The sequence below is a fragment of the Cnephaeus nilssonii genome, assembly GCF_951640355.1.
Source record: "Cnephaeus nilssonii genome assembly, chromosome: 7".
NCBI classification, from domain to species: Eukaryota; Metazoa; Chordata; class Mammalia; order Chiroptera; family Vespertilionidae; genus Cnephaeus; species Cnephaeus nilssonii.
Genome location: NC_137078.1, coordinates 97,842,496 through 97,854,706, shown reverse-complemented (window position 1 = coordinate 97,854,706; position 12,211 = coordinate 97,842,496). Strand labels below are relative to the sequence as shown.

Below are 12,211 nucleotides of genomic sequence, written 5' to 3'. Positions count from 1 at the left end.
GAAAAAGAAGTAAGTCTTCTGTTTCTAGACTAGAAAGGAAGAGGCAAAGGACAGCTGAGCAACCCACTATTTCGTTTCTCAGAACCCTAATGAAAACTGATTTACCCTTCTCCTTTATAATTACGTAGTGAAGTGGTCAAGAATACATATGTTTGTCTTATTAAAATAATTACAAGCTGGAGAAAAGCTAGAATTTTTTTGGTTAAAGTTCTTGTAACATGGTATTAGAAAATATTGAGGAAAACCCAGTCAGTATCTGCCTTAACCTGTTGTTTTACTTCCTTGTAATTGCACAAGTGTTATGTGATTTAATTCAAGCAAATACCCAACTTCAAGGTTCTGCAATCTGAAAACCCAGTTCGCCTCCTGGGGAGTGAGTCCAGGCCCCTCCACGGAGGCTTCAGTTAGCCGTGTAGGGGACTCCGGCAGTGGCTGGGTGTCCAGACTAGATCATTTTCAAGGTCCTTAAAACCCTCAAGTAATAGAACAACATAAACTGATCGAACTAAAATAGACCCAGAGACATAGAAGCATCTAACAGACCAACCTCACAGGGAAGGCAGGGTGGGGGTGGGGGTGGTGAGAGATCAACCAAAGCACTTGTATGCTTGCATATAAGCAGAACCCATGGACACAGACAGTAGGGGGGGTGAGGGCATGTGCTATGGGGGTGGGAACAACCGGGGAGAGGTCAATGGGGGGAAAAGGAGACATATGTAATACTTTAAACAATAAAGAATTAAAAAACACACAAAACCCTCAAATAATAAAAGACACAACCAAAATAATTTAAGGCAAAACCCTACAAATGTTGAAAAACCCTGAAGGCAAAAAAAGAAAAAAACAGCTAAATAATCTGGTTAGCAAAGACACATTAATTGTTCTTGTATGAATGCAGTTTTGTGTGTGTGTGTGTGTTTTGTTCAGACAACTATTTTATTCTTTTCTGGAAAATGAAAAATCCATTAGTTTTTTTCCTTTTGCTTTTACCCAGAAATTAAAGGTTGGTAAGTGGTAATTAGCACAGCTCTTGTCAAAGCCAATTGCCTAATGGGGACCGACACTTGACTGGATTCGAAAGAATGGAATACGGCTGATGTAGAGTTCATTAGCCCCAGCTGCTCTCGTTGACATTCTTGTCCCCTGCCGCCCTGCTCGCCCTCTGTTTCTTTCCTCCCTCCTGTTTTTAGAGACATTGCAGAAGGCCTGGGGCACAGTGGTGCAGGGAAGGTAAATGGTGACCAGGGCAGTGCAGCGTGTTTGCAACCGCTCTCACTACACCTGGGCCGGAGTTTGCAGTCCAAGGCCCTTTCCCTAGAGACCCGTAGATGGGCGCCTCCTAAGGACAGACAAGCCCTGTCTTTGCCCCCCTCCCCCGCCCCCGCCATCTCTGCGCCGGGGGAATGAAAGGGAGCCGCTCTCGTCCACTGCTAGATACTGTGCACGTCCTCACACATCATTGAACTCTTTCGGTCTTGGGGCCTTATACCAACCTTACATTTTTGGCAACTAAGGTCCCAGAAGGTTAGACTCAACATGGGCTTGTCTCACTCCAAACCCCAGTCCTTTTTCCTTCATCCTGTGCAGCTGAGATGCTTGGTGACTTTGTTTCAAGTACAGAATTCCTACAGCCGGTCAAACAAAGCTCCTCTGTGTACTTGACAAAAATAAGATGTTGATAGAGCTGGTGAGGAGACAGAAACTGTGCTCACTACGAGGCTGATTTACTTCTCATCCCACCCTCACCATGGCCACAGTTAGACACCTTTTGGCAATGATGTTGCAGACATTTTAGGCCTTTCCCAACTTACTAAGTTAGGAGAGCAAAGCAGTGACCTGGATGTGGAATTGAAGAGTGGACCTAAAAGAAAATACAAGTGGCAAGAGCAGGGGAATTAGAACCACAGGACCTGCCTTTGAATCCTGGCCCCCCAACTGTGACATGAGGCCATTTAACCTCTCTGAGCAGAGGCTCATGTATGAAATGAGAGGCACCGAGCCACACCTTGCTCAGCTCAACAGTTTTGTGAGGCACCAATGTGGTAGGTGCAGCTAGCATTACTGCCCCATCGGGGGCATTTGGAAATGTGTGGGGAAGCTCTTAGTTATCTTAATACCTGAAAATTGCTACTGGCATCGAGTGGATGGGGGTGGGAGGTGGGATGCGTGTCTTCCAGCAAGTTATAGGACAATTCCACACAATGGAGAATTGTCCCACATCCATGCGACTTTTGATTGCCATGCTGGGCACTCGTATGAATGAAAACCTGTTCTAAATTATCCTAGCCTGAAACCGAATTCTACATAGAAATACAAAGTATTTCCCCCAGTTTTGATGTTCCCTGGATCTTTCAAGAATGCAACTACCTTGAAAAGTACAGATGTTATTTGTTCAGAAGGTCACTGATAGGGGAAATCCCAATACAAAGGGCAATGCTGCTTCTGGTATTTGAGTTGACAATCACTACACACCCGTGTCTGGCTGCCTGTCAAGTTCACGGTGAGTCAGTGTCTAAGGACAAGCATCTTACATGTCATTGTGCCGTCGGTACAGTCACGTCCAGACAGAGACCAGGATCCTGAGATACATGCCATTTTATTGGAAATTCTCCTTTGGTTTCTTATGAAATATTACATTTGGGGAATTCTGTCAGTGCTTTTGAAAGTACACATGCAGGCGGGTTATCAGCCCTGGCTTTCACTTAAGGATAATTAAGGAGGCATAACAAAATGTGCTATCGAAAGGCGATGGGGCTGAGAAGTGAGAACCCAGGGTGTGAGGCCTCAGGGAAAGGTTCCCTGTTCTGTGTGTGTGCTGCACCCACACTGGCCCCGGAACTCACTGTTGTATTTCTTCATTGAATAATTGGCCTAAAACAATAATTAGCCAATGTATCCCATAACAGCATTCTACTCTCCTCTAAGCATGCTTAAAAAATGAAGTCCCTGATAACCCTTTTCCCTGCAAGGAGAGGTACAAAACCTGAAGAGGAAGTCTGCACAGAAAAAGAAGTATGTAAACCGGAAGTCTCTGCTTTGCACCCAGAGAGCTTCAGTCATGTCGCGTGGAAATCGATTTAATGACCGCTTACCCCCCCCTGCTGATAAAACATATTAGAAAACCAAGAAGGGTTTCAGATACAGCTCAACAATACTGAATTGGATATTAGAAATCGCGAGACTCTCCGCGTCCCTAAGGTCTGCAAACTTAACATGTGCCTTTGAACAAACAAAAAAGTTAATTAATTTGAGAAACAAGTTTGTGGCCATAATCAACACTATTGTGCCACCTTCTTTACCATTATTTGTTTAAATTCTGCATTTCTATCTTTAGAACAGGATGGTGAGTCTGAAGTATGACAATTAAAAAAAAAAGTATGAGTTTCTTTTCACTGTCCTTCGCCATTTAAAACAGGACATAAGAACATGTAGAGGTGGGTATATTGGTGCAGCTACATCATTCAAAATGGGCAGGAGGGCAGATGCTGAGATCTGGAACAGTCTTCCAGCCTCTCCCAGGAGATCGTGCGACAAGGCAGGGGCCAGAGTGGTACACAGGTCGCTGGGAAGGCTGAAGGGATTTACCGGTAACAAAACCGAGGTCACACGGCTCTCTTTGGCGTATGTGCAGCTACAGCTATGCGGGGTCTTGCCTGGCTCGTTTGGGATTCTGCGGGTCTCCGGGCAGCGAGTCCCTCCGCGCTGAAATGCTCCTGAGAGCGTGCAAACTCTGTACCTGCTGGAGGCGCAGGCTCAGCTCCTGCCCACAGGCCTGTTGAACAGTTTCCGTCTTCTTCACGTCCCAGTGCAGAGCAACAGCCAGGGCCTTGGGGTCTTCCTTGGTGACCAACTGCGGCAAGAATAAGAGCCACTGAGAGCCACGACCTCTGCCCCCTCTCCTGCTGCTCCCACGGCTTCTTTAGGGGAGTGCAGTTGGGCGATTCGGGTTGGTCATGTCCCTGCGGAAATGCCAGGTCTCCTCACAGTAAGCTGTCCCGGGCTTTCTCTTCCCACAGCACCAACAGGAAAGGCTCTTTGGAAAGTGTACTTGGGGCAACTACAAAGTCCTCCACTGACAGGAAATGTAGCCACGTTCAAGTCAATCCAGTTTCCTTCCCTTCCAGCTACAAGGCGGAGGTAGTTGGGACAGGGACAAAGGTGAGAGCGAGCAGCAGCCCCCCTGGGACGGGTTCTCTTCGTCAAGCTTCCAGTTCCCTGGTCTTAGGGCCGGCGCAGGGCGGCCCCTCGAGTGTATGTGCCTCGACTGCCTGCGAACCCTCTGACAGCGCCGAAGCCGTGCCTGCTGTTCCTCCCTCTCAGGCTTCCTCACCTCACTGCCCACTTTGGATCAGAAAGCAATGTTTGATGATCTGTGGGAGTGCGTCCATTTTGTGCAAGCCATTCTGATTTGGATTACATGCGATGTTTGCAAAGGCTCTGGCATATAGTAGGCAAACTGGCAGCTAAGGCTCAGGGTCTGCAGAGGTGAAAAGCATCCCACACAAGCCTCTGCAGGGCTATGCTACACCTCCAGGGGGAGCCGTTCTCTGTAGTTCAGGCTCCCAGCTTCTCGCCCACCTCCAAATCCCGGCTGGACAAACTCAGCTCCGGAGCAGGCTTCTCCTTCAGTGCGGCAAGGACCTGGCTCGAAAGGGCGGTTTCGGAGGCGCGCTCTCTGCTCAGACCCGTGTCCACCGCATCCCTCTCGTCACCGAAGCCAGCGTGGGACTCTGAAAGCAGACGTGAGATGGAGATCAGCACTGTGCGTGAACACAGCCCACGAACCCCAGCCAGAGGAATCAGGCAGGCGGAAACGCCATTTCAAGATGCCAGCAACCGTGGCTTCCCTGATGGGGGCTACGTTACAATTGGTTCTCTCTCAAGAAAGGCTCTACGGCACCCAGTTCCCGGTGTAACTCCCCTGCCGGTGATCCTACCTGGCTGCTTGGACAGGATGCTGCCCTCCTTCTCCAAAGCCTGGAGGTAGAGCTCCAGGAGCTGCTTGGACTGACGGGCTTCCTCCCTCTGGTCCAGCACCTGCTGGAGGGTGTTCTGGAGCCCCTGGACTGTGACACAGCTTTGGCCCAGTTCCTGAGCCAGGTCTGAACAGGGAACATCGATGAGCACCTAACAAACAAATACAGACTTTAAGAAACCTACAAGTACTTCCTTTCTTTTTTTAAAGAATAGTTTATTGCTTTTTTAGAGAGAGAGGAAGGGAAGAGAGAGGGAGAGAGAAACATTGATGTGAGAATGCAACATCGATCAGCTGCCTCCTGCATGCCCTCCCCCAGGGATCCAGCCTGCCACCGAGGCATGTACTCTGATTGGGAATCGAACTGGCAAGCCTTGGGTGCACAAGACAATGCCAACTGAATCACACCAGACGGGGCTACAAGTACTTCCTAAGCATGCTCTTATCTCTCTCAAATTCATCAGTTTCATAGACTCACTTAATCTGTTTTCCAAAGTTACCTAACGGCTGCTTAGGAGTTAAGAGAGAAGCATGCAATGATTTCAGTTTTCCTCTGGTGAAAAAATTCAGAAAATGACGCCCTAATGCCTCATTAAAAACTAAATAAAATCCTGATATTAAAAAACCCAATTGTACAGAATATAAAGGAGGTATATGATTATTTATATAATGAATCGATCTCGGGTTGTTTTAAGCAAAACTTTTTCTAATCATTTAAACCTTAAACATGTTTATGGCTTTAAAAGACTATTTTAGCCCTAGCTGGTTTGGCTCAGTGGATAGAGCGTCGGCCTGTGGACTGCAAGGTCCCAGGTTCGATTCTGGTCAAGGGCACATGCCCGGGGTTGTGGGCTGGACCCCCAGTAGGGGGCGTGCAGGAGGCAGCCGATCAGTGGTTCTTTTTCATCATTGATGTTTCCATCTCTCCCACTCCCTTCCTCTTTGAAATCAATAAAAATATTAAAAACAACAACAACAACAACAATAAGCAAACTCAAGCTTGCTCCTGCCTTTCACCTGCCTGGAACTCTCTGGCCCCAGCTTTCCCAGGCTGGCTCCACCCTGTCCTTCAGCTCTCAATTTAGTCACCAGCCCCTGGAAACCTGCCCGTGTTTACCAACTACGCTTCTATATTCGTGCGTGCAAGTGTGCAAAATGTCGCTGGTGTGAGTTTTTTTACAGCATTGTCTGATGACAACCAAAACGTCCAACAGTGGGGGAGACTCGTTAAACAAATCACGGTACACGCATGACATGCAATACTATGCGGTGGTAAAAAAGAACCAGGGTGCCTTTTATATGCTGATCTGGATACTCTCCAAATACTTCTTTAAAAACAGTAGATATGCTTCTGTTTGTGTAATATAGGGGAGGAGGAGAAAATACATATATTTGTTGTAGGGAGCGGCTCTAGGGTCAAGCCTCGGATATAGCTGCTCCCTACAATTTGTATATAAAATACCTCTGGAATAGGAGGAAACTGACAGGTTGGCTGTCTCCAGGAAGGGAAGCCTGGGTAGCAGAGGCAGGAGTCACACTTTCCTGTGTACACCCCCCACCCCCCAGCAGTTTTATTGAGATATCATTTCACACCATACAATTCACCCTCCAAATGTACAATTCAGTGGGTTTTGGTATATTCACAGGATTCTGCAATCATCAGCACAATCATTTTAGAACATTTTCATTCCCCCCAAAAGAAACCCCATACCTATTAGGGGTCACTCCCTATTTCTCCTCAAAGCTCCCCACCAACCCCAGCCCTAGGCAACCACTAACCTACTTTCTTTTTTTTTTTTTTAAATATATTTTATTGATTTTTTACAGAGAGAAAGAGAGAGGAATAGAGAATTAGAAACATCGATCAGCTGCCTCCTGCACACCCCCTACTGGGGATGTGCCCGCAACCAAGGTACATGCCCTTGACCGGAATCGAACCCGGGACCCTTGAGTCCGCAGGCCGACGCTCTATCCACTGAGCCAAACCGGTTTCGGCCACTAACCTACTTTCTATCGCTACAGGTTTGTGTATTCTGACCCTTTCTTTATAATTGCTATCATAAAATATGTGGCCTTTCATGGCTGGCTTCTTTTCCTTAGCATAGTTTCCAGGATTTCTCTACGATGTAGTGTGTATTGACAACTCACTCCTTTTTCTGGCTGAATAATACTCTATCAGGTGGGTATGTCACGTTATTACTTATTCATCAGCTGGTGGACACGGGCTCTTGTCCCTTTTTAGCTACCTGGATATCCTTCTATACCTCTTGGGTTTTTAAACATGTGAATGTATTATTTATTCAAAATAAATATATACGTTTACAAATTAACCAAAGGTCACCTCCTTGAAGAGAGCCTTCCTTGACCTCCCAATCTAGAGTAACCCCCTCATTCTTGACACATCACCCCGTACCATTCATTTCTTGTTTTGTCTGCCTCCCTTCCCCAGAATTCAAGTTCCATTAGAACAACGACTGTGGCTTCCTTGCTCATATTGGACCCCAGTATACAGAAGGCATGCCAGACACAGGGCAGGGGCTCAATAAACAGTTTTCTGAATTAACACGTACTATTTTTATCTCAACTTTCCTGGAGGTAATGCCGGCCGAGAAGCTAAGTTACTGGCTCAAAGTCATAGTGATGGAACTGGGATTTTAATCGGGCTTCTGCACCTCCACATTCTCTAGCAGAACATCCTAGACCCCCATAGTGGGCCTAATAGGTCTAGGTGGGGCCTGAGCATCGGTATTTTTAAAAAGTTCCACAGACGATTCTGATGCAAGGTGAGGGTTGAAAGATTCCTATTCCAGGTGAGCAAATTAGAAAATGAAGAATCTTGGTTGTCATTTAAGAAATATTTAAAAATTAATAAATAAGCCCAGCCCTAGCTGGTTTGGCTCAGTGGCTAGAGCGTCGGCCTGCAGGCCTGCAGACCGAAAGGTCCCGGGTTCGATTCTGGTCAAGGGCACATGCCTGAGTTGCGGGCGTTGATCTCCAATACAGGGCGTGCAGGAGGCAGCCGATCAATAATTCTCTCTCATCATCGATGTTTCTATCTCTCTCTCCCTTCCTCTCTGAAATCAATAAAAAATATATTTAAATAAATAAATAAGCCCAGCTGGTGTGGCTCAGTGACTGAGCATCGACCCATGAACCAAGAGGTCACCAGTTCAATTCCCGGTCAGGGCACATGCCTGGGATGCAGGCTCAATCCCCAGTAGGGGGGCGTGCAGGAGGCAGCCGATCAATGATGTTTCTCTCATCCAAGTTTCTGAATCTCTTCCCCTCTCCCTTTCTCTCTCATTAATAAATAATAAAAGTATAATGGCAAGACCCATGGAAACTAAGAAACTGTTGTGGGCGGCAGAGGCCAGCGTGGCAGTGAGCTGTGGAGGAGGCTTACTTGGAGGTCCTCCTCTGACAGGAGGACGATGCTGGACAGGTCTTCTTTCAGCTGCCTGGCCACATTCTTCCACTTCAGCTCTGCCCCGCTGTCTGTCTCATCCACGTCCACGGACTCCTGGGAAACCCAAGCGGTACCTCCGTCTGACGTGTGGGGGAAAAGGCCAGTCACAGTCAGATGGACTGAGAGTGTTGTTTCACCTCCCCCCCCAACACACACAGCCCTCCAGCATGTCTGCACATCCTTCTGACCGACCATCTGTAATAATAACAGTGCTAATTAGACCTGAAGACCTTCCGGATGAAGCCCAGGCTGTGAGGGCCGAGGCAAAGGTAGCAGTGGCGGTGGGGGGGGTGGGGGAGGCCAATCCTCCTGCACGAATTTCGTGCATTGGGCCTCTAGTTTAGAATAATTTCAATGGAGAAGAAAGCACCTTTTCTCAAGGTTATGGGAAAGCCAATCTCCAACTAATTTTCCCTCTTCTTCCATATTAAAAAAATTTTTTTAAATTGATTTCAGAGAGGAAGGGAGAGGGTGAGAGAGAGAGAGAAACATCAATGATGAGAGGAAATCATTGATTGACTGCCTTCTGCACGCCCCCTACTGGGGATCGAGCCTGAAACCCAGGCATGAGCTCTGACTGGGAATTGAACTGATGACCTCTTGGTCATGGGTTGATGCTCAACCACAGAGCCACACCAGCCAGGCTTCACTTTATTTCTGCATGTAACTGCTCTTTATTCTTTTATGGAAAGTAGCTACTTATACCCCAAGTGTGCTCACGCATACTCAGGATCCTACCACACTTCCCTTTAGGTTAGTTTTGTGTCTCTGAGTATACAAGACATTCATTCTCCCTATGTTTGTCGACTGGTCTTGCCCTTGATTGGTGGAGCTGCGGCTACTGCTGTCCCTGGGGGACAAAGTTGGCTGGTAGAGCCATTGCTGAAGGTTAGTTCCTCAATTTAGTTGCATGAGGACTTTCCTTAAGGCACTTCTTTAGCTCTTTGATCCTTGCTCATCAATGTTAGTTCCCTTTGCATCCCCGGTGATGACGGAGACAGGTAATGTTTATTGAGCCCTTACTGTGTGACAGGTAAGATCTAACAGCTTTCTGTCAGAGGTTCTCAACTGGTAGTGATTTTGCTCCCCAGGAGACATTTGACAATGTCTGGAGGCATTTTTGATGGTCATAACTGGGGTGAGGAGGTGCTACTGGCATGCAGAGGGCAAAGACCAGGGATGCTGCTGAACTTTCTACAACGCACAGGACAGCCCACAACAAAGGTTCTCCAGCCCCAAATGTCAGTAGTACTGAGAAACCCTGGTTTGACATGTCCTATGTCCTATTCTCCTTACAACGATCCTAGGAGACAGGTATCATAATCATCATCTCAATCAGGTGCTGAGAAGTTAGGTAATTTGGCCAAGGTCACACGGCTAGCAAATGGCAGAGCCTGGATTCAGATGGGGCAGCCTGACTTCCTGTGGCACTGACCGCTCTGCCACGCTGCATTTCAGTTGCTGTTGGTCTGTGAGTCACTTGAGAATTGGGCCCATCTTCACCCCCAGACTCAGCACCATATCTGGCATTCCTAGACCGTCAGACAAACAGTAACCAGGAGCCTGAGCAGGAACATGAATCATGATGGGTACTGTATTGCAGAGATCATTTGCACATGGCCAGCATTTCTCACCTGAGTTGTTGTATGCCCACTTCTCATTACCGGCCAATGCCACAAACTTAGTATTAGAAGGTAGACACAGGAAGTAATCGTCATCATCCACTATGGTGCCATCCTCTGCCAGGACCAAGGTGATTGGTGCCAGGGACTTATCAATGGCCAGGATGTCATAGGCTGAGAGAAAGAAAACATTTGGTGATTGACAAGTATCCATAAGGAAACGACATGTATCCTTTCGCTCTCAATTTGTATGCCCCTGGGGCCCAGCAGAATTCCTGGTAGGTAATGATAACTACAATAACTACCACAACTTTAGTAGCACGAATATAACACTTTCGTGTGCCTGGTACTGTTCTAAGTGCTTGGCATCTCATAGCAATCCTAGAAGGTAGATACTATTGTTTACACCTGCAGAATCTGGCTCAATTCCTTGTAAACAAGCAGTCTTTCATTCATTTACTCAGTGATCGTCTTAAATTCTTCTGTGTCAAATGTAAAAAAAAAAAGTTCTGCATTTTGTTCTCTGTAGTATCTTTCTTTGCAGCCTTTATAACCTATAGAAGAGTATAAAGAAGCAGAAACTTGTATCAGTAGCCTAAGATGCGAATGAGACTAGAGTAAGCAGAGAAGTAGCCAAGACTACAAATATCCTCAGGACTTCTGTCAACTCATCACAACTCATCTACCTCCCAAATGGAGGGGACGCTCTGGAGAACACAGCACTTACTGGGCCTCTGGGCCAACTGCCACCAGGCAGCGAAAGGGCACTAAACTTTACCCTAAGGCCAAAAATAAATAAATACATGTGAAGACATATGGCAAAAGCCATGTCACGAAAGCATGTATAGTACTGTGGCTGCTCCTGGGGCACGGAGACTTCTGCTTCCTTCTCTGGGGCTTGATGACCACGGGGGAGGCGCTGAACCCTGGCACACACTGGGACTACAAGCCTGGGGACCACCCAGACGTTCAGCTGCTAGAATTTCTTTACACTATTTATTTCTACGGGCTAATAACGCTTGTAAATTATTTGCATGTATCCCCTGAGAGTCCTGACAATCCCGGGAAGCAGGGCTGGAAATATTACATCCACTGCCAATGAGAAAACTGAGGGTAGAGAGATGGTGCGTTAGTGCAAGATCAAGTAGCTCGTAACACCATGGGGCCGGGCTCAGGACTTCTGTCAGCTCATCACAACCTGCGGTTTTTGTCTGGGCCTCCAGAATCGTCGGCAGCAAGCAGCTCCCTCTGCATCGCACAGGTACCTGCCAGAGCCGAGGGCGGAACCCCGCCCCACCCCGCCCTGGGCTCACCTTAGAGAGCCCAGTGATAAGAAGGCACTAGGCGGGGATTGGTCCAGAATCTAAATGATTTGAGGCAAGGTACCTAAATCGAGTCTGTTTTAATTTGCACAAAGCTTCCCGTCCACCTTCCCACCACGATGAGTTTCGCACGAGCTAAGGTAAAGCGCTTGTAAACGCTTCGAAACTTGTAAAATCGCTATTCCCACGGGAGTCATTCCTGTCCCAAGGCTCCAAGCGCTTCAAGAATCCCAAGTCGCCTCTCTTCACCCCGCCTTGCCCCCCGCCGCCATCCTCACCTACCCCGGGTCCCCTCCGCCCCGGCCCCCCAAGGCCTCGCCTCGGTGCCCGGTCCGTGCCTACCTTTGCTCCTCAGATCCTCGAGACAGGAGGCCGCCACGCCGTACTGTTCGCGGCTGTGGTTGCGGCGCAGCAGACACGGCTTTAGAGCCTGATTATCGCCGGGTTCCGGGCCACCGACGCCCCAGGACGCCTCCATCCTCCACCGGAGCGGGACCTGACGGACTCCGGGAAGTCGCTGAGGCTAGTTGCCGGTGTCTTCGACCTACTCCCCTGGCATGCCGGGAGATGTAGTTCTCTCTGTAGCAAATCGCGCACGGGACCGAAGGGACGCCGGGAGACGTAGTTCTAATGGATGCTAATCGCGTGCGGCCCCCGGGCCATGCCGGGAGCTGTAGTATCTGGGTGCAAAGCCGACTTGGTTACGTCGCCCAATTCGACCTAGGAAGAGTGTTTTCCTGCCTTGTAGTACTTAGTAGTAGCAATCGCGCGTTCAAAATGAGGTCAATAGGGGTTTATTTTGCATTATGGACGATACGCACGCATA

The 12,211-nt window shown here is 48.0% G+C and overlaps 1 protein-coding gene across 1 annotated transcript; it reads right to left on the bottom strand.

The window, feature by feature from the left end:
* Positions 1–2,528: 2,528 nt before the first annotated feature.
* On the bottom strand, positions 2,529–11,943 carry DFFA (DNA fragmentation factor subunit alpha). Its single transcript, XM_079777454.1, has 6 exons — positions 11,728–11,943; positions 10,076–10,237; positions 8,379–8,521; positions 4,938–5,127; positions 4,579–4,730; positions 2,529–3,850 (listed from the first exon to the last, which is right to left on the bottom strand). Exons 1-6 carry the CDS (start codon positions 11,861–11,863, stop codon positions 3,638–3,640), a joined length of 996 nt encoding a protein of 331 aa, XP_079633580.1. The 5' UTR covers positions 11,864–11,943; the 3' UTR covers positions 2,529–3,637.
* Between the last annotated feature and the right edge of the window lie 268 nt (positions 11,944–12,211).